Raw genomic sequence first — 23,258 nt, 5'->3', positions numbered from 1 at the left:
TCCGTGTCTGTGTCCACCTCGGTTGAGCGTTTGCTCAGGCTATTCATGAGCTAAGTCTTTAAGAGGGAAATTTACCTTCCCAGCAGCCCGGTTCCTTGTATAATGAGTTTCAACATGCACTTGACATAGCCAGAGAGATTCTGACACAGGCTCCCATTGCGTGATACGATGGCACATGTGGTGTGTTGGCTTTGTGTATCTTCAGAAGTCTATAGAAGTCTCCTGTGGGAGAGGTATGTGGGATGAGAATGCATTGGATACTCTGAAGGTCTTGATCAGTCTATTGAGTTGACAGGCGTGTTCTTTAGTTGATCGGCAGCTCTGTAATGTTCCTGGTTGTTCAGTTGTTGGTATGCTTCTTTGCAGTAGCCCATTCTATACTATATGACAATGGCTCTTCCTTTGTCTGCTGGTTTGATGATAATGTTGCGATTGGTCTTGAGAGCATGGACTGCGTTGCATTGTGCTTGGGTGATGTTCTACGCTATTCTTGGGCGCGGCTGATGAATCTGCCATTCACACACCTCCTGATGGCTTGAGCATACATGTTGAGCTTAGGGCAATGGCCTTCTGGATGGGTCCAATTCAACTCTTTCTTCTTTGGTCACTGCGCTACAGATCCCTGTCCAGTGTTCCAGTTCAATGGTTGTCTCATTGAGTTCACTGCTGATATCTTGGGGATTGTACAAGAATTCCTGGAGTTTCATTTGCCTGATGAATTCCTCTGTGTGTGCTGTGAGACCAGTGGGGTCCATTTTAAGGCAGAAATTGAGCCTTCGGCTGAGAACTTGGATTTCGTCCGGTTGAAGGGTGTGGTCAGACAAGTTGATGATGAATTTACCTGGAACCGGTTTCAACCGTGGTTTCAGGGGAGGCTTGGTTACTGCTGGTGATGATGCCAAATTTCTGCAGTTTCTTGTTCTTGGTTGCACATAGGTGATGTAGTTCCGTTGCCTTGTCTGCTTGGCAGTGTCTCTTAACTTGTCAGCTGTATCCTGAGCGTAAGCTGAAATATGGACTCTATCTTGATTTCAAGGTTATGGTGTCAGCTGTAGAGTTGGTGTACAAAATGATTGAAGAATGTGCAAGAGGTGTGACGGCAGACTCTCTCAGCGTAGTTTGTGTTGTATGTTGATTTGATTGGAATCGTGATCGGTAATCCTTTCAGGATCTTCTCTGTTTTCTTGCATCTCTACAGAAACCTGATGTCAGTGTCGATATGCTCAATCTTCTTGAAGATCCTCTCTGTTTTGAGCTGACCTTTTGTGGTGTCAAGGTTTGCCATGATGTAGGGGTGCTGAGGATGGACTGGGATGGACAAAGTCAGAAATCACACAACGCCAGGTTATGATTAGATTAGGTTCCCTACAGTGTGGAAACAGGCCTTTCAGCCCAACCAGTTCACACCCACCCTCCGAAGAGTAACCCACCCAGACCCATTTTCCTCTGACTAATGCACCTAACGCTATGGGCAATTTACACTGTGAGAATGTGCAAACTCCACACAGACAGTCACCCGAGACTGGAATCGAACCTGGGATCCTGCTGCTGTGAGGCAGCAGTGCTAACCACTGAGTCACCGTGCTGCCCCTCATGGTCCAACAGGTTTATGTATTTTTTATTTTTTTAATTTTTTTTTTGTAGGTGTGAGACATAGTGAGAGACACAAAGTGCATGAATCTTTATTCAATTTCCACCACCAGGAAGATAGGAAAACACCCGAGTGGCCAGTGACAAGCAGTGTCCTTCACATCAAAGGGCAATGCTGTGTGATCAAACAGTGAAGGGGAGGGCAGGGACTAAATCAAGATAGAGTTGGAGGGGGAAATGATGCACTCCACTCCGTGCGGCGTCCACCTCTCCCTGAACAACTCCAGGGTGTTGGTGGACACCGCGTGCTCCTTCTCTAAGGACACCCGGGCTCTAACATAACTGCGGAAGAGGGGCAGGCAGTCGGCCCTAACGACTCCCTCCACGGCCCGCTGCCTGGACCTGTTTATGGCCAGTTTGGCCAGGCCCAGGCCCAGGAGCAGACCCACGAGGTGGTCTTCAGACCTGCCCTCCCTCCTCCGTACTGGGTGCCCGAAGATCAGGAGCGTGGGACTGAAGTGCAACCGAAAGCAGAGGAGAAGGTTGAGGAAATCAAAAAGGGAGTGCAAACGCCCACACCCAATATACACGTGGTTCACGGACTCCACAGCGCCAGAGAACAAGCAGCTGGGCTAGGAGTCCGCGAACCACCGCAATCTGCGGTTGCAGGGGACCGCTGCATGCAGCACCCTCCACCTCAGATCCCTGAGAGAAAGGGAGAGGACTCCCGCGTAGAGAGCCCTCCACTGGGGTTCCCCACCGCCCGGTGGCTCCAACTGGTTTATTTGAAATCACAAGCTTTCGGAGCATAGCCTCTTCGTCAGGTGTAATGAAAGGGAAGCACACAGACACATAATTTATGGGCAGAGACATCAAGGCAGAGACATTAAAAGATCATACAAATGGTGAGTGGAGTGTCAAATAATAAGTCTCTGCAGATGACCAAGGGTGTTACATGGTTGTGAATCAAGTGAAAGGATGACCTGTAATCTGATTAAGTGAGGCAGTGAGATAATTACAAGAAATTAAAAATAAGGTGGTACTGGAGACAAACCAAATGTCTGGAACAATATGGAACAAAAAACAGAAGTTGCTGAAGACTGGCAGCATCTATGAAGGAAAACCAGAGGAAGGGTCACTGGACCCGAAACATTAATTCTGATTTTTCTTCACAGGCGCGGTCAGACCTGCTGAGCTCCTCTCCCTTCCCCCCCCCCCCCCCCCCCCCCCCCCCCCCCCCCAATCCCAGCAACTCCTGTCCCTGCTCCTGACTTATAGCTTCCGCAATTTGTTTGGTTTTTATTTGACTTAAATAACATAATAGATATAAGAGTTGCATGCTGTGGGTCTAACCAAAGTCATAAGTAATACAAAACTGTACAAACTGATTAAAGTGGAGAGATCATAACAAATAATCAAGGTAATGGTGTCAAAACAGGACAGTAGTGAAGATTTTACAGATACAGAACAGTATGGTGGATCACATGGAGTGCGACATGAACCCAAGATCACGGTTGAGGCTGACTTCGTGAGTTTGGAAGTTGGCTGTCAATTTATGCGATGTGATTCTACGTTGTTGTGTATCTCGAAGGTCGCCTTGGAGGATGCTTACCCGAAGATCAGAGGCTGAATGTCCTTGACCACTGAAGTGTTCCCCGAGTGGGAGAGAACATTCCTGTCTGGTGAATGTTGTGCAGTGCCCATTCAAGTTTTATTTGAAACCTCTGCATAGTAGACAGTCGGATTCCATCTATTTCTTTTCATGTGGCTGTAGTCTTACTATAAGATAATACATAGTTGTTGCTGGTGACTTGAACATTCTTCTAAATCTGATTTCGTTGACTCAATCCAAGAAGAAAAAAAATTTTTTCTTTGGCAAATAAGGAATATTCCTTGCATAAGTTATTGGTCTGAGAGATAATCCTAAAAATGTATTTTGTAACATTTTATGGCCTACTGGGTACAGCTGTAATTATGGGCAACTTGAATCTACATATTGTTTGTGCAAATCAACTTAGTGACATGCTATAGAGGAAGAATTCCTGCAGTGTGCACGGGATGGTTTTCTGGACCAATACATTGAGGAATCACCTAGAGAACAGGCCATCCTTGACTGGATATTGAATAATGAGAAAGGAGTGGGAAAGGATGGCAGTAAATTGATAGAATTCTTTATCAAATTGAATTTGTTATACTTGATCCTGAAGCTAAGGTCATGAACCTAAAGAAAGAAAACTACGATGGTATGAGGAGCAAATGATGGTGGTGGGGATAAGGGCAAACATCTAAAGAGTGTATGGGCAATTGTTCATTCCTGTCTGGCATGAAAATAAAAGCGGTGAAGTGACTTGGCCATTTCGAGCAAGAGAAATTAGGAATAGTATTCGATCCAAGGAGAGTACATATAAGTTAAACAAAAAGAGCAGTAATCTAAGGATGGGCAGCAGTTTAGATTTCAACAAACATGGACAAAGGGATTGATTAAGAGGGACAAAATAGAGTATGCAAGTAACTTAAGGGAATATACAAACTGTAGAAGTTTCTCTAGGTACGATAGGCTCTGCTATAATGCGTGTTTCTCCAACACAAAATTGCTTTAACACATTTGACAAATTTAGACCGTTATTTGTGGAATGCAAACTTTCCTTACCTGTATTCGCAAAACGTGATTCCAGCCCCATTACTTTAAATGGTGATTTTCTTAAAGAGTAGAATAGAATCCCAACAGTGTGGAATAATGTGCGATCACATAAGAATGGAACTACTGTGTTGTATGAGAACCAATTGTATGTGAAAAGAAAAAGATTAGTGAAGACAAATATAGAACCCTTACAATCAGAAATGAGAAATTACAATGGGAAACAAAGAGATGGAGGACTATTCAAAATAATAGCATTTTGCAGTGCAGGAGCCATTCGACCCATTGTATCTGTACTGGCTCCTGAAAGGACTACCAAACTAGTCACATTCACACTCTCCAGCCCTATCTCTGTTGCCCTTCAACTTTGCCACTCTTCCAGACAGTGCATTCCAAATCCTTACATAGAAGAATCCCTACAGTGTGGAAGCAGGCCATTCGGCCCAAACATCCTAACCATCTGAGTAAAGATGTTTCTTTTCATTTCACTCCTAGTTCTCTTGCTGGCAATCTTGAAATTGTGACCCCTAGTTACAGAGATATTAACTAGTGCAATCAGAACATCGACTTTACCCTGTCAAAGTTCATAATTTTGTATACCTCAGTAATGTCACTTCTTAATCTTCTCTGCTCCAAAGAGAATACACCCAATCTTCTAATCTTTCCTTATATCTAAAATCCTTCATTCCTGGTATCATTCTAAAGCCATAGAGTCAGAGAGATGTACAACATAAAAACAGACCCTTTGGTTCAACTCGTCCATGCTGACCAATCAAGGGGAGGCAATGGCCTAGTGGTATTAACACTGGATTGTTAATCCAGAGACTTGGGCAATGTTCTAGGGACCTGGGTTCAAAGCCCACTAGGGCAGATGATGGAATTTGAATTCAATAAAAGTTTGGAATTAAGAGTCTAATGATGACAATGAATCCATTGTTGATTGTTGGAAAAACCCACCTGGTTCAATAATGTCATTTTAGGGAAGGAAACTGCTATCCTTGCCTCGTCTGGCCTACGTGTGACTCCAGACTCACAGCAGTGTGGTTGACTTTTAACTGCCTCCAGGGCAGTTAGGATGGGCCATAAATGATGGTGTAGCCAGTGACGCCCTCATCCTGTGAATGATTATTTTTTAAAAATGTAGACCCATTTGGCCCATATCTCTCTCAACCCTTCCTATTCATATACCTTTTAAATGCTGTAATTGTACCAGCCTCCACCACTTCCTCTGGCAGCTCATTCCATACAAACATCACCCTCTGAGTGGAAAAAGTTGCCCCTTCGGTCCCTTTTAAATCTTTCCCCTCTTAGTTTTAACCTATGCCTTCTAGTTTTGAGCTCCCCTACCCTGAGGAGAAAAGATTTTGTCTATTCATCGTATTCATGTCTTTCATGATTTCATAAACCTCTAGAAGGTCACCCCCCAGCCTCCAACAATCCAAGGAAAATAGACCCAGCCCATACAGTCTTCCCCAATAGCTCAAACTCCATAACCTTTGCAATATCTTTGTAAATCTCTTCTGCACTCTTTCAAGTTTAACAACATCTTTCACATAGTACAGAGACTAGAACTGCATGAAGTGTTCCAGAAGTGGCCTCAGCAATGTCCTGTACAGCCACAACATAACATCCCAACTCCTATACTCAATGCACTGACCAATAAAGTCAACTCTGTCAAAATGCTGCCTTCACTGTCCTGTTTACCTGTGACTCTACCTTTGAGGAACTATGAACCTGCACCACACGGTCTTTTTGTTCGGCAACACTCCCCAAGACCCTACCATTAAGCGTACAAGTGTACCATTAAGTTTACAAGTCATAGAACATAGAACATAGAAAAATACAGCACAGTACAGGCCCTTCGGCCCTCGATGTTGCGCCGACCAAAGTCTACCTAACCTACACTAGCCCAATAACCTCCATATGCTTATCCAATGCCCGCTTAAATGACCATAAAGAGGGAGAGTTCACCACTGATTTGCCTTACCAAAATGTCGCACTCACGTTTATCTGAATGAAACTCCATCTGTCACTCTTCAGCCCATCTGATCAAGGTCCCGCTGTACTTGGAGATAATCTTTTTCACTGTCCACTACACCACCAATTTTGGGGTCATCTGCAAACTAACTTACCATACCTGCTTTGTTCACATTCAAATCATTTGTATAAATGACAAATCTAGTAATCTTCTTTGAACTCTCTCCAAGGCTTTAACATCTTTCCTTAAATGAGGTGCCCAGAACTGAACACAATACTCTAAACGTGGCCCAACATCATGTCCTTGCTTTTGTGTTCTATGCCTCTATTTAGAAATCCAAGGATCCTATAAAACCTAATTAACAACTGTTTCAACTTGCCTGGCCACCATTAGGGAATCATGCATATCAACCCAAAATCCCTCTGCTCCTGTACTCCCCTCAAAGTTGGACCTTTGAGCCTGTGTTGTCTCTTCATGTTCTTCTAACAAAATGCACAACTTTGCATTTCTCTGTATTGATTTTTGTTTGCTGGGTGTCTGCCCATTTGGTCAACTTGTCAATGTTCCCTGAAGTCGCTTAGCATCATCTTCCTCACCATTCACCGTTCTTCCTAGTTTAGCATCAAACTTAGAGACTTTTTTTCCTTAACATCCATTTCCAAATTATTGATATCAATCAGAAAAAGCTAAGTTCCTAACACCAATCCCCATGGCTGATCTGATAATCTTCAACCTCACTTTTCTGCCTTATCCCCATAATCCTTGATTGTCTTCTCAAGATTGTGAATTCATTGCAGGCTACAAAAGAAACAATCTATGACAAGTGGTATTATAGCAAGGGAACGTAGTCAATATGAGGGAGACTTTGCCTCAGTGAGACAGAGATTTTGCATAACAAAAACAGAAATTGCTGGAAAAGCTCAGCAGGTCAGACAGCATCTGTGAAGAGAAAACAGAGCTAACATTTTGGGTTCAGCACTTTCTGCACTTGAGGTCGTTCTGAATGCTGGTAGTGTCCATGATTCCCCATATGTGACAGGCTACTCAGCTGCCCTCACCTGCCATGATGTTCAATCCATAATCTTACTAGCTCACTTTACTCCTAAATAGTATTTCGCTTTTGAAATAACTGCTAATTCGGGTGAGTTCATAAATGTAGTTTCCTTAGCAGCCAGTCACTACACTGCTTTCCTATGATGTGAGTGAATTTTACTTGACTGTAGATTTATAAACACTGCTCCGTGCCTCCTCTCTACCAGCTTCCCATTCAGAAGGTCCGAATCATCAGTAGCTGAAACTTTCCTGAAGGGTCAAGATAATCTAAATGGGGTGTTTGGTATGACATCCCTAATGGAAGCTCAAAAAGCAGATCCTAAGTTACATGAATGAGCAGTCAGTTCGTACTGGGGAAGAAGCTGGTGGAGTTCATGAGTGCCATCATCTTAACAAGTGCTGATGAGGAAGTGAAGACCTCCTCTCAGTCCTGCAGATGATGATTGGACAGTTGCGCCTTAGATAGTGGTACCAGCCAGCTATCATAGGCAGATGTTGTCAGTGGGAACATAGGAGCAGGAGCAGGCCATTTAGCCCTTTGAGCCTGTTCCACCATTCACTGAGATTATGGCTGATCTGTGGCTTAACTCCATATACCTACCTCTGCTTAACAAAAATGTATCGATCTCCAATTTAAAATCCAGTATCCACTGTCATTTTAGCAACATTTGTGTGGAGAGTAGCCCGTGAAATTCCCATGGCAGTACATGCCAGGTTCTGAAAAGCTCAGGTGTCCATAAACAGTATTTTATGCAGATGTTATGCAATTTTGTAAAGAATGCCATACTTGCCAAGTTTGAGATAAACCTCAACTTGTAATTAAACCATCAGGCCTGATTCCTTTCACAGATTTTGAGGAACCTGTCAGTTGTGAACTAGTGGATTGTGAGAACCATTACCTAAAATGAAAGCCAGTAATTAATATATCCTTAAAGACAATTGGAGCTAAGGTGATCATGGGAAAACTAAGACAGTTGTGCACTTGTTATGGTCTGCCAATGGAGGTAAAGGTTGATCAAGGATGAAGGTTTTTACAAAACTATTTTTTCAGCTAATCACGAGTAAGTTGGTGATTAGACAACTGAAATCAGTTGTGCCCCCAAACCCCACCTGTGGACCCAAAATGCTCTGGAGAGCTGTCACCAAACTCTCAAAATCATGATCAAAGCCTATTGTTATAACTGTTCTAAAGATTGATTGATTTGATTTATTATTGTCACATGTACTGGGATACAGTGAAAAGTATTGTTTTGTGTGCTATCCAGAGAAATTATACCTTACATAAATACATCAGAGTAACAGAACAGAATGCAGAATATAGTGTTACACCTACAGAGATGGTGCAGAGAAAGATCAACTCTAATACATGAGAGGATTGTTCATGAGTCTGATAACAGCGGGGAACAAACTTCTCAAATCTGTTGGCAGCTGTTTCCAAACTTGGATTGGGAAAAAGGTTAGATTTTCTTTTCTTTGCTACCAGAGATTCTCTAAACAAATCTACTAGCTACAGCCATTCCAGTTAGTTTATAGGCATGAAATAAGGCATGAAATGTTATGGACCAGATCAGACCCCCTCAAAATATTTTAAGAAGGTAGTCTAGACCCTAACCTTATTTTAATGTTAGATGTGAAGTGCTGTGTTCCGGATGCGATGCGACTGGCCAAGCTACTCGACATTAAGCAAAACAGAATTTATTTAAACACTAGAAAATATAAACAAAAGAAAGAGGAGTTCATAATAACTTGACTATTGGAAAGCTTAACCGAATAACAGATGCAGTAACTATTACTAGTTAACTTCCGATATAGTAACATCCCATAAACATCCCCCCCGCAATCCCCGCCACGCCCCCCCCCCCGGCAAACTCAGACAGATTCTCACATGCAATTCTCCAATCCAGGAGGTAGAAGCGTCAAGACAAAGTTCAGAGATTGTAGCAGCCAGGAAACATTCACTGTGAGAGCCCAAGAGCTTCTGATGTTAATGAAAAAAAAAACAAAACCCAGAAACCTGGACTCTGAGAGACCTGGCCACATCCATTCAGGCTGTTTTTTAAAAATATATTTTTATTGAAAAAATAGATTTTTAAATATTACATCAAGTACAAAACAATACAATTCAAAACAGTACAAAAGAAACAGCCTAAATAAAAAAATCCCTAATCCACCCTCATGTACAAATGTATAAACATATATAGAAAAATATAGAATAAAAATAACCCAAACTGGCTTTTTAACTAAATAAATAAATAATCATCAACAAACTAATAAATAGTAATAATTCAGCCCAGCCAAACAAAATGCTGATACGTTCACAGTTCCTCCTCCCTAGATACTGGACTCATAAAACACAATCGTTACGGCTATATAAAAGCCCTTGTTAGTGTGGCTGATAAATCTGTGTCAAGGTATTCCGAAAAGGGCTGCCATGTTTTATAAAAATTCTCGGTTTTGTGACGTACCATATTTGTGAGAAAATCCAAGAGACTATACTCCATAACAATCTTCCGCCAACCCGACAGGCCTGAGGGGTTTTTGGATATCCAGCCTAGCAAGATATTCTTTCTTGCCCAGAATGTGAGGATATTGGAAAGTTTTTTCTTATGCGTGGGCAGGCCCAAAAGGAGAGAGATAGGGTCCTTCTCCACTCTTACACTCAAACTCCTCTCCAATGCGCCTGCCACAGCACTCCAATATGTTTGAAGCCTATCGCAAGACCAAAGACAATGGGTAAGAGTTCCCGTGCAGACCGTGCACTTGGGACATGCTGAAGGTACCCCTGGTTTACATTTCGACAAACGGTCTGGAGCCAAGTGGACCCTGAGGAGACTTCAACACCTCGTTCTCTTTCTCACATCCTGCAGAGTTGATCAAACTCATCTGAGGGGCACCCCCCAATGGATGATGTAAAGTGATGACAGAAAGTGTACTCTTAGAGAGGAGGGTGCTAAGTGCTGTGTTGGATTTGCAGGGATCAGTCAAAAGTGTGGTCTTTTTTTGAATAAAATCCCTAACTTGCAAAAAAATGAAAGTGATCTCTATTAGCTAGCTTGTACTTCCATATTAACTGATCAAAGGACATCATTACATCTCCCTCAAATAAATCGCCCATGCAAGACACACCCTAGCTGCCCAATGTTTAAATCCTTAATCTATCATACCTGGTTGAAAAACCCGGCATACCCACTAAGGTGTGAACAAAGATGTTTTGCTAATATTACCGTCCCTCTGCGGAATTGCCCTCCATGCTTTAACACTATTGATGACGATTGGATTATGGCAATATTCACTAACTGTCCTCATTCTGTCCAAAAACAGCAAACTGGTCAGGGGGCACCTTGCCTGGGAGGCTTTGATATCTAGCCATATTGAAAGAGGATCCCCACAAACCCAATCACTTACATAGTCAAAATCGAGCTTAATTGGTAATTTTTAATGTCCGGAAGGTCCACTCCCCCCAATCTGTGAGGCTGTTACTGTTTAGCTAATTTAATGAGGAGCTGCTTATGATGCCAAATAAAGGAGCTGAACCAGCCATTCAGCCTCCTGAGAGTTTGCTTATTGAAAATCGGGGAGCATCCATGTAGGGTATAGCAAACGAGGAAGAATATTCATCTTAATAAGCGCTATCCGACCCAACCATGAGACTGGAAGTGCCTCCCATCTTTGAAGATCTTGTTTAATGTTTCCAAATAATTGGATAAAATTGACTTTGAACAGCCAATCCAGAACTGGAGTAATGAATATGCCCAAATACACAAAACTCCCCTATGACCACCTAAATGGGGATCTATAGTCACCCTCAAGAACTAGCTCCTTCGTAAGACCATCCATAGGCATCGCCTCTGATTTCGCAAAATTAATCTTGTGCCCCGAAAAGCGCCACACGCGCGAATGCATTGTATCAGGCGAGGCACTGAAACTGCTGGATTTGTCAAAAAAATTAGAACATAGTCTGCATACAACAAAATCCTTTGTAAGTTTGACCCACTTCTGGAGCTGATATATTGGGATCCCCATGAATGGCCTCCGCCAATGGCTCAATCACCAACGTAAAAAGCAATGGTGAAAGGGGACAGCCCTGCCGGCCGTCCCTAAAAGCATAAAAATTGCTCGGTCAAATGCCTTCACTGCATCGAGAGAAATCACCAATTTCTGTATTGACTGTTGTTCACGCACTTGAATCACATTAAGCAGCCTCCTACATTATTGGAGGATCTGCGACCCTTTTATAAAGCCCTCCTGATCCTCTTTAATAATAGAAGGTAACACAGTCTCCAGCCCTAACGCGAGAATCTTAGAGAGGATTTTAAAGTCCGCATTAAAGAGTGAGATGGACCTGTACGAAGCACAGTTTTCCGGGTGCTGCCCATTTTTAAGGATAAGTGAAACATTGGCCTCTCACAGAGATGGTGGGAGACAATCATGACTGTATGAATCATTAACATATTGAGTATTGGGCCTGACAGTATACTTCTAAATTCCTAATAGAATTCACTGGGAAGTCCGTCAGGACCGGGCGCCTTCCACTCTGAAGCTGCTCCACAGCTTCCTGCACTTTTTGCTCAGATAATGGGGCATTGAGAAAGGATTGTTGTCCGGGAGTCGTACCTGGGAGCTTCAGATCTCTAAAAAAGGATTCCATTTTGGCCTGTCCCTCTTCGGATTGATATAACTTAGAGTAAAATTTCTGGAACACCAAACACCACATTAATCTTTTTAGAATCATATGTTAGGTTCCCAGACCCTTCCCTGATTGCCTTAATGGCATGTGGGGCACTCCTCTTTTTGACAAGATAAGCTATTTGCCTGGCTTGTCACCATACTTGGATAACCTTTGCTTTGCAAAAGCCAGCTCCTTCTTTGCCGTCTGCGTGAGCACAGAATTTAATGCAGACCGCAGTGCCTTAATCCTCTGTAGTTTGACCAATGAGGGTCTATCAAAGTAGGCCTTCTCGGCTGCCTTCAACCGTGCTTCAAGGAGACGTTGCTACTCACCCTGCTGCCACTTCCTCCTGGTGGGATATCAAATAACTAACCCCCTAGCATAGGCTTTGGCAGTTTCCCAGAGAACAGATGAGCTATCAACCGAGCCTATGTTGATGTCTAGGAACGCCCGAAATTCCCTAGAGAAAAACTCCACAAACTTATTATCCTTGAGGATAAAGGGATCTATTCACCAGTACCTCAAACTCACTGTAACGTCCTTAATCTTAACCATAAGATACACTGGAACATGATCAGAGATGATAATATTACCAATCGTACAAGATGCCACCTGTTACTGCAGGGGTCAGAAAAAGATCAATCCTGGTATGACATCTGGAGAAAAATGTAAAATCCCTATCTGTAGGGTGGAGATGCCTCCAGACGTCCACCAACCCTAACCCCCCATACAGACCCACTAACTGTTTAGTTTGTACAGAAGGTATCGAGGGACCTTTGGGCAACCTGTCTAATGTGGGGTCCATGAGACAGTTACAATCTCCCCCTATAATGATGTGCTGGGACTCGAGACTTATCAGTTTAAAAAAAGCTTCTACCAAACATCTAATGGGATGAGCTGGAGGGCAATAAACATTTGAAACACCATATTCTTCCCCATTTATCAAGTCTTTAAGAATTACAAACCTCCCCAGTGTGTCTTTAACACACTCCAACACCCTAAATGGAAGATTCTTCCAAACCAATATAAGCAATTCTCTACTTCTGGTGTTAAATGATGAAAAATAAACTTGGTCAAAGCCATTCTGCTGTAATTTCAGATGCTCCTTGTTATCCAAATGTATCTCCTGAAACAAAGCAATATCCACCTTCTCCTTTCTAAGACTCAAGAGTACCTTCTTCCTCTTAATTGGTGAGTGACTTCCCTTGATATTCCAGGTACACCATTTAATCAAATCATTAGTCATAATCTTCTGCAATAACATTTAAATTACAGAGAGGAGGAACCTGAACCACAAACTGCTGAGCCTTAGTGTCATATGATCCACAAATGATCCATAAAAACTACATAAACTAAAACCACTACTTTTAACAAACCTACAAAACTATTGAGAGTAAAAAAATACAAACCAACATATAAAGTGCCACAGTGCTGAGTAGGGGAATTCACCCCCTGCCCAAAGGGGGCAACTACCCATCCCAAACTGCCCGTAAGTAGGCAGCTAACCATCCCAACCACCTTCACTTCTTCCAGCTACAGCTGCACCGCAAACACAAGCAGAAAAGAATGAACGCCCCATAGAATATGAATACGAATAAAAAAACATGTTTTTTTAAAACAAAGGGGAATAAATGGGTGGATAGAGATAGAGGAAGCTGATGTGCTGAAAATTTTGTCAAACATTAAGATTGACAAGTTGCCAGGCCCGGACCAGATTTGTCCTCGGCTGCTTTGGGAAACGAGAAATGAAATTGCTTCGCCACTTTTGAAGATCTTTGCTCTCCACTGGTGTCGTACCTGAGGACTGGAGAGAGGCAAATGTAATTCCTCTCTTCAAGAAAGGAAATAGGGAAATCCCCGGCAATTACAGACCAGTCAGTCTCACGTCTTCGTCTGCAAGGTATTAGAAAGGATTCTGAGGGTTAGGATTTCTGACCATCTGGAAGAGCATGGCTTGATTAAATGCAGTCAACACGGCTTTGTGAGGAGCAAGTCATACCTCACAAACCTTATCGAGTTCTTTGAGGTTGTGACTAGAAAAGTTGATGAGGGTCGAGCTGTGGATGTGGTGTATATGGACTTCAGCAAGGCATTTGATAAGGTTCCCCATGGCAGGCTCATTCAGAAGGTCAGGAGGAATGGGATTCAGGGGAACATAGCTGTCTGGATACAGAATTGGCTGGCCAACAGAAGACAGCGAGTGGTAGTAGAAGGAAAATATTCTGCCTGGAAGTCTGTGGTGAGTGGTGTTCCACAGGGCTCTGTCCTTGGGCCTCTACTGTTTGTAATTTTTATTAATGACTTTGATGAGGGGATTGAAGGATGGGTCAGCAAGTTTGCAGATGACACAAAGGTTGAAGGTGTCGTTGACAGTATAGAGGACTGTTGTAGGGTGCAGCGGGACATTCACAGGATGCAGAGATGGGCTGAGAGGTGGCAGATGGAGTTCAACCTGGATAATTGCAAGGTGATGTATTTTGGAAGATCGAACTTGAAAGTTGAGTACAGGATTAAAGACAGGATTCTTGGCAGTGTGGAGGAACAGTGGGATCTTGATGTGCAGGTACATAGATCCCTTAAAATGGCCACCTAAGTGGACAGGGTTGTTAAGAAAGCATATGGTATTTTGGCTTTCACTAACAGGGGGATTGAGTTTAAGAGTCATGAGATCTTGAGGCAGCTCTATAAAACTTTGGTTAGACCGCATGTGGAATACTGCGTCCAGTTCTGGTCGCCCTATTATAGGAAAGATGTGGATGCTTTGGAGAGGGTTCAGAGAAGGTTTACCAGGATGCTGCCTGGACTGGAGGGCTTGGCTTATGAAGAGAGGTTGACTGAGCTCGGACTTTTTTCATTGGAGAAAAGGAGGAGGAGAGGGGACCTAATTGAGGTGTACAAGATAATGAGAGGCATAGATAGAGTTGATAGCCAGAGACTTTTTCCCAGGGCAGAAATGACTAACATGAGGGGTCATAGTTTAAAGCTGGTTGGAGAAAAGTATAGAGGGGATGTCAGAGGCAGGTTCTTTACACAGAGAGTTGTGAGAGCATGGAACACGTTGCCAGCAGCAGTTGTGGAGGCAGGGTCATTGGGGACATTTAAGAGACTGCTGGACATGCATATGGTCACAGAAATTTGAGGGTGCATACATGAGGATCAGTGGTCGGCACAACATCGTGGGCTGAAGGGCCTGTTCTGTGCTGTACTGTTCTATGTTCTATGTTCTAAATACTCCACCCATCCTTTGGTATATCCTATCTTAGAAATTGAAAATGTACATCTCAATCACTGCCAAATATAGTTTAAACCAACTTATTATTAATGGAGGAAAAAAAACATAAAGCTCCAACTGGATATCCTCCATTTTTTTTTACAGAATGATAAACACATATCAAAACAACACTATATATATAAAATATATAACACTATATATATAAAATATGTAACACTATCTATCTATATATATATATATATATATATATAAAAAACACTATATATACATAAAATTGTTCAAATTGGGCTAGTTTGTCCACAAAGTCTCTTGCCTCTTCCAACGTGTCAAACAGATGTATGGATCCATCAAAGGTATCAGAAGCACCACCAGATACCTCAGGGAGTACTGAATCCAAAGCTGCCTTAGTCTTCTCTTGTCACTGTCATAAGATTTTCATTTCTTGATCACCACTGCTGAGAAGTCCTGAAAGAACATGATCTTAGAGCCCTCATAAATTAGGGCTTTTGGATCCTTTTCCTGGATTCTGGAAACCTCCATGACCCTCTTCTTATCCTGGTAAAGATGGAACCGTACCAGGAAAGGACGAGGATGTTGACCCAGACCCGACCTCCATGCTGTGACCCGGTGAGCCCTCTCTATCTTCAATCCTCTTATGCCATCCTCCAAGTCAAGGAATTTCGGCAGCCAATCCTCAACAAATTCCACAGGCCACTCACCTTCCTTACCCTCAGACAGACCAATAATCCGAATGTTTTTTCTTCTGCCCTGCTCTCAAGATCATCCACTTGGTCACAAACATTATGGACCTGCGTCTCCAGGGCTTGGATCCTATCCTTGGATGAACTGGTATCAGCTTCCACCGCTGTGACCCTGTGCTCCAGCTCATCCTTCCTCTTCTCCAGGTCTCCCAGTTGCTGTTCATGCTTCTGCAGCATGAGAGAGATTGGAGCCAGTTTCTCTTCAATCTGTTTCCCAACATCTTGCGAGATTTCAAGAGTCTGTTCACCAGGTCCTGGAGAGTAATCGGCTCCGAGGATCCTGCAGTCTGAACTACAGACTGGCCTTGGATGCCCCTGCTCCCTTTTTCAGCATCTCTGGACAGCTGGAAACACAGGTAAATTAATTTTTAGAAGTTTCTTGGGACTCCACAATCTTTCTGGAGTCCCAAGACATCGCGATGGCCTGAGTTGGGTGGGTTAATGGTTCGGCCTGCTTGTGCTGTGATGCGAAACTCTGCATCTCTGCCATCTTGGATCCCCAGGCTGTTTTTTTAAAAAGATCCCAAGGCCTCACAACTTATTTATACAAGTCATCTTCAGTACCTAGTTTGGCATGTCTGCCTTACAGCCTGCCTTCAAAGAAAATACCAGGACACAATAATCTTTTAAAATGACCGCATCATCACACCTCCTTTTAGAAAAAAATGAATAATCAAAACAGATTCATTTTAAAAACCCGTAGTCTTAGTCTATTTGTAGACTACAATACAAAAACATTATATTGTCTCTAACCATGCAATCTATTTCAGCCCGTTTACTCCCACCTCCAAACACCTCCATCTTTCTTCTTCAAAGTCGTGACAACAGGTTGCAAATTGCATCTGTTATTCTCATCCTGCCATGTGTATAGTTTTCAAATTAAATGGCTGCAAAAATAAACTCTATCTAAACAGTATGGAATATTTGTCCTTAAATTTCTCCAGAAACTTTGATGGATTATGATCAGTATATATGATTGTCTCAGACATGTTACTGGCAATATAAATGTTGAAGTGTTGTAACACCAACACCAAGATTAAGGTTTCCTTCTCAATCATGGAACGTTTATGTTGATGAGTATTCACTTTTCTGGAAAAATACCCAATAGGTCTTCATGTCATTGTCTTGTAAGAGTACAGCACTGACCCCCACATCACTTGTATTGATACCCTCATTGAATGGCTTTATGTAATTAGATGTGGCTAACACTGGGGTAGTTAGCACAGCTGTCAGGATGTCAAATGTCTTCTGTCAGTCTGCCATCCACTGAAGTTTTCTGCATCACTTCAATAAGTTAGTCAATGGAGCCACCACAGTGCTAAAACTTGGTACAAACCTCTGATAAAAACCAGAATCAAGCGTGTGGTGCTGGAAAAGCACAGCAGGTCAGGCAGTGTTCGAGGAGCAGGATAATCGACGTTTTGGGCATAAGCCCTTCATCAGAAAACCACTCGATCCCAGGAATTGTAATACTGCCCTCTTTTTCAATGGCATGGGAAACTCACAACAACCTTTGTTTTCACATCCCCTGCAGCAACCTGTCCATGTCCAGTAACATGGCACAGGAACGTGGCTTGGGCCTTTACAAATTCACTCTTTGCCAGGTTGATCACCAAGCCTGCGTCCTGAAGTCGCTTGAACAATTCCAATAACTGTTCCAAATATTCCTTCCCTGTGTGACTAAAAATAACCAGGAGATCAATTTACACCACACAATTGGGTAATCCAGAAATTACTTTATTGGTTAGTCTTTAAAATATGGCTGGTGCATTTTTCATAGCAAATGATATGATTTTAAATTGGTATAATCCATTTGGTGTTACGAAAGCTGAACTTGTCTTTACTCTTTCGGATAAAGGTAACTGCCAATATCCTCTGAGTAAATCTTAGAAGTGTAAGTTGCTGGTTCCACCTTCTCAGTACAGTCTTTCAAACATGGAACAGGATATGAATCAGACTTGGTAACCACATTAAATTTGCAATAGGTCACACATAATCATTGGGTGTCAGTTGGTTTTAGTGCCATTACTATAGGTGACTCTAGTTGCTGCAACTCACTTTGATTATTTTGTGTTTGAGCATGCATTCAATCTCTTTTTGAACATGTGCCAACTTTAGATGTTAAGTCTATAATGATGTTGCTTAATTGGAACAGCATTTCCTACATCTACATCATGCATAATTAAATTGGGGCGGCATGGTGGCTCAATGGTTAGCACTTCTGCCTCACAGAACCAAGGACCCGGGTTCAATTCCAGCCTCAGACAACTGTCTGTGTGGAGTTTGTACATTCTCCCTGTGGATTTTCTCCATATGATCTGGTTTCCTCCCACAGTCCAAAGATGGGTGGATTGGCCATGGGAAATGCAGGGTCACAGGGATAGAGTTGGGGAATGGATCTGGTGGGACTGGTGGGATGCTCTTTCTAGGATTGGTGTGGATTTGATGGGCCAAATGTCCTCCTTCTATACTGTAAGGATTCTATTTTTTTTAAAAATTGGTACTTGCCAGCTTATTCCCACATATCTCCCCATGTGATAGTAATAACTCTTGCAGGCAATTTTGATTTCAATAATTGATCTGAATTTTTGAGAACTTCTTCATTGGACTATGTAATTTGAGGAATGTCCAATACAGAATCATCTGCATGTTAGGTTCTTTTTCTGAGATTTCTCACACGAGATGCAATTCGCATGCACCAACTTCTGCAAACAGTTAAAGTTTGTTAAAGCTTGTACAAGCGCGGTGACCCCCTTCGACGCTCTTCGCAGGTGGGCAAAGTCGAGTCAAAGTGAGACCCTGAACAAAGGAAAAACATCCCCTTTATACAGATCAGTTGGCCAGGCTTATAGATACTCTGGCCACTCCCCATAGTCACATGTTACCCCAAATATAGTGGTAGGATGAGATCATCTTCAGAGATAATGTAAATGTAAATACCCTAATCCTGGGGAATCATTATGCAAATGATCTCCTGACTCAGTGATTCCCCAAGACAATGTGGGTGTGATATGTCCTAGCTTCGGGGGATGGCTAGAAAGCATTTCTGAATGGAAGAGGTTGAATGATAGTTTAATTTGATAATAGGAGGGGGAGTAGTAGCAAATTACTATCTAAAAGGTAACCAAACAGGTAGATGAGAGTAAACCGGTTGATGTGGTGTATATGGATTTCAGCAAGGCGTTCGATAAGGTTCCCCACAGTAGTCTATTGTACAAAATGCGGAGGAATGGGATTGTGGGAGATATAGCAGTTTGGATCAGTAATTGGCTTGCTGAAAGAAGACAGAGGGTGGTGATTTATGGGAAATGTTCATCCTGGAATCCAGTTACCAGTGGTGTATCGCAAGGGTCGGTGTTGGGTCCACTGCTGTTCATCATTTTTATAAACGACCTGGACGAGGGCGTAGAAGGGTGGATTATTAAATTCCCGACAACACAAGGTTGGTGGAGTTGTGGATAGTGACGAAGGATGTTGTAGGTTACAGAGAGACATAGATAAGCTGCAGAGCTGGGCTGAGAGGTGGCAAATGGAGCTTAATGTGGACAAGTGTGAGATGATTCATTTTGGTTGGAGTAGCCGGAATGCAAAGTACTGGGCTACTGGTAAGATTCTTGGTAGTGTAGATGAGCAGAGAGATCTCGGTGTCCAGGTACACAGATCCTTGAAAGTTGTCACCCAGGTTGACAGGGTTGTTAAGAAGGCATACAGTGTTTCAGCTTTTATTAATAGAGGATTGAGTTCTAGAACCATGAGGTTATGCTGCAGTTGTACAAAACTCTGGTGCAGCCGCACTTGGAGTATTGTGTTCAGTTCTGGTCGCCGCATTATAAGAAGGATGTGGAAGCTTTGGAAAGGGTGCAGAGGAGATTTACTAGGATGTTGTCTGGTATGGAGGGAAGGTCTTACGAGGAAAGGCTGAGGGACTTGAGGCTGTTTTCATTGGAAGAAGGTTGAGAGGTGACTTAATAGAGACATATAAGATAATCAGAGGGTTAGATAGAGTGGACAGGGAGGGCCTTTTTCCAAGTGTGGTGATGGCGAGCAGAAGGGGGCATAGCTTTAAATTATAGGGTGATAGATATAGGACAGATGTCAGAGGTAGTTTCTTTACTCAGAGAGTAGTAAGGGTATGGAATGCTTTGCCTGCAACGGTAGTAGATTCGCTAACTTTAAGTACATTTAAGTCGTCATTGGACAAGCATATGGACATACATGGAGTAGTGTAGGTTAGATGGGCTTCAGATTGGTATGACAGGTCGGCGCAACATCGAGGGCCAAAGGGCCTGTATTGCGCTGTAATGTTCTATGTTCTATCTAAATGGGTTGTGGGTGATTCACATTGTTGCATGAATGTTGTCCCCACCCGCTTCCAGAATGTTCACTCAGTGTACTTTAACTCTTCAATATCACATTAATGTCCAGAGAAATATTCCAATTTAATCTTTTAACATTGCATATACTTGGTTCTTGTACTGGTGTTGTAACCAGTAACACATTCTGCTTTTGCTTTCCTTCCCTATCAAAATACCTTTTGAGCACATTCACATGACACACTGAGATTTCTTTCTAGTATTCTTATCATCTAGTATTCTTATCAAATAATTCACCTCACTCAATCACCTTTTGACTTGATAGGGTCCACTGAATCTTGCTTTTAAAGGTTCATTTACCACTGGGAGTAACACTTCTATTTTATCTGCTTCAGCAAAATTGCGACGTTTTGACTTCTTCTCTGCTACTTTCAAATGTTGTCTAGCTAAGTCACCTGCTCTATTTAATTAAATTAGATTAGATTCCCTACAGTGTGGAAACAAGTCCAAACTGACCCTCTGAAGAATAACCCACCCAGACCCATAAGAACTTTTCCTACAACAGGGGTGGCATGGTGGCTCAGCAGTTAGCACTGCTGCCTCACAGCACCAGGGTCCCAGGTTCAATTCTAGTCTTGGGCAACTGTCTGTGTGGAGTTTGCACACTCTCCCCACGTCTGTGTGGGTTTCCTCTGGGTGCTCCAGTTTACTCCCACAGATGTGCAGGCCAGGTGAATTGGCCATGCTAAATTGCCCATAGGTTAGGTGCATTAGCCAGAGGGAAATGGGTCTGGGTGGGTTACTCTTCAGAGGGTCAGTGTGGGCTTGTTGGGCTGAAGAGCCTGTAGGGAATCTAAAAAAAATTGAAGAAGTGAATTTTTGTACTCTTCCAAAATAATTGTCTCTCTAAGAGCGTCATGTTTGACCTATTTTCAATATCCTTTTAAATTGAAGATTGTATTGATAGAGTTGGCAGCGCATCATCCTTTTCTAAAACTGATTTGTTCGAAGGATATTGGCAAGACCTGTTGATAAGAAATACAGAGGATATTTCTGTTTTTGTCACATCCAGTAGATTGTTCCGATGCCAGTTTATGCCACTTGGAATTAAGAATGCTGCAGGTACATTTCAAAATTCATGAATAGTTAGAGTTGAAGTACCTAACTATGTAGTTTACTTGGATGATACTGTGGTACCCTGAACGTAAACTGTTGGAAATGTAAGAACATGACCAAGAAAGTTGAATGGTCAAGAATCTGGTGGAAGGAAGAATGAATGGCTGAATTTTACCTTTCATTGTCTGAGTATTACTAACCTTGCCATGAAACACATTTTTGAAATGGCGTTCACACATCAGAAGTTCAACTGATTTTGCTTTTGATTACTTAATCTTTATAAATCATTGTTCTCACATAAAAGGGAGTAACTAATAGAATAAAGATGTGTTATTTTAAACCTGTTTGCAATCTTTCTCTTGTGTTTAGGAAATCAGCAGAAGGTATGTTCTCAGCTCAATACATGTTGTACCTTTGAAATGGAGGAAAAGCTCAGCCAGCAAGGTCAGCAAGAGTTTAACAAAGCTGTGCTGGAGACCAGCAGTGTTCTATTATCAACATTTGCTTCGAGGTACAAAAAGTTTGATGGTAAGTTCTGGGAGAAATACAATTTACTGAATGTAAAGTAATTTTTCAAAGTTTGTGCGAAGATTTGTAGCTCGGGTGCTTGTTGTAGTGGTTCTGTTCGCCGAGCTGGAAGTTTTTGTTGCAAACGTTTCGTCCCCTGGCTAGGAGACATCATCAGTGCTGTGGAGCCTCCTGCGAAGCGCTTCTTTGATGTTTCTTCCTGTATTTATAGTGGTCTGTCCTTGCCGCTTCCGGGTGTCAGTTTCAGCTGTCCGCTGTAGTGGTTGGTGTATTGGGTCCAGGTCGATGTGTTTGTTGATGGAGTTTGTGGATGAATGCCATGCCTGTAGGAATTCTAGAGAACAGCCAGGGAATTCCTAGAGGCATGGCATTCATCCACAAACTCCATCAACAAACACATCGACCTGGACCCAATATACCAACGACTACAGCGGACAGCTGAAACTGACACCCGGAAGCGGCAAGGACAGACCACTATAAATACCGGAAGAAACATCAAAGAAGCGCTTCGCAGGAGGCTCCACAGCACTGATGATGTCTCCTAGCCAGGGGACGAAACGTTTGCAACAAAAACTTCCAGCTCGGCGAACAGAACCACTACGTAAAGTAATTTCTTTTCAGTAGTTTTGGAATTTGGGGATCCTGTCAGTTGTCTTGTTCATTTGTTCAACATTCATGAATGCAGAACAAAGGGCATTTTAGGAAAGTTGTGACAGACAGAGTAGGATGAAGTCTATAAAAAGAAGCAGATTGCACAGGGCAGGGAGGTTCTGAGAGTGTTTATGTATTGAAGCTGGATTCCAGAGAGTCTGGGTTACCATTATAGGATCAGGTGCCACTGATTGCCATTAAACCTAAATAAGGAACAGATAAGATTGCAAGAGGATAAACATAAAACAAACTGTGTATACAAAATCACAAAAAATGCTTACCATATGAACATAGGATCATTATTAAATCTTAAAATGAGTCAGAATGAAACCTACAAGTGCAGAGAAGGAAACAGAAGTGAGAAATATTGGATCTATTGGTGATTAGCTTCCAAAATTTCAGAGCAGTTACTACAGATTGGATGGATGTAAATATCACCCCTCCATTTTAAAAAAGGAAGGAAAGAGAATAAAGTAAGAAATAACTTCTTATGAACAACAAGCAAAATTAATGTCATTTACAAAATACTTGCAAGAACTGTAACAAACACTACATTGGACAAACAGGCAGAAAACTAGCCACCAGGATACATAAACATCAACTAGCCACAAAAAGACACGACCTACTCTCACTAGTATCCCTACATATGAATGAGGAAGGGTACCACTTCGACTGGGACAACACATCTATCCTAGGACAAGCCATACAGAGACACACATGAGAATTCCT

General features: G+C 42.4%; 1 protein-coding gene across 1 annotated transcript in view; it reads left to right on the top strand.

Moving 5' to 3' along the window:
• Positions 1–23,258, top strand: part of LOC132820338 (glypican-6-like) — a 207,406-nt gene that overhangs the window by 43,807 nt on the left and 140,341 nt on the right. Inside the window, exon 2 of the mRNA XM_060832360.1 lies at positions 21,720–21,878. Within this exon, the coding sequence (XP_060688343.1) occupies positions 21,720–21,878 (159 nt within the window). The remainder of the gene's footprint in view (positions 1–21,719; positions 21,879–23,258) is intronic.

Source organism: Hemiscyllium ocellatum, chromosome 11 (genome assembly GCF_020745735.1).
Source record: "Hemiscyllium ocellatum isolate sHemOce1 chromosome 11, sHemOce1.pat.X.cur, whole genome shotgun sequence".
NCBI classification, from domain to species: domain Eukaryota; kingdom Metazoa; phylum Chordata; class Chondrichthyes; order Orectolobiformes; family Hemiscylliidae; genus Hemiscyllium; species Hemiscyllium ocellatum.
Note: the sequence above shows the minus strand (reverse complement) of the source record. Positions and strands in the feature narration are given on the sequence as shown.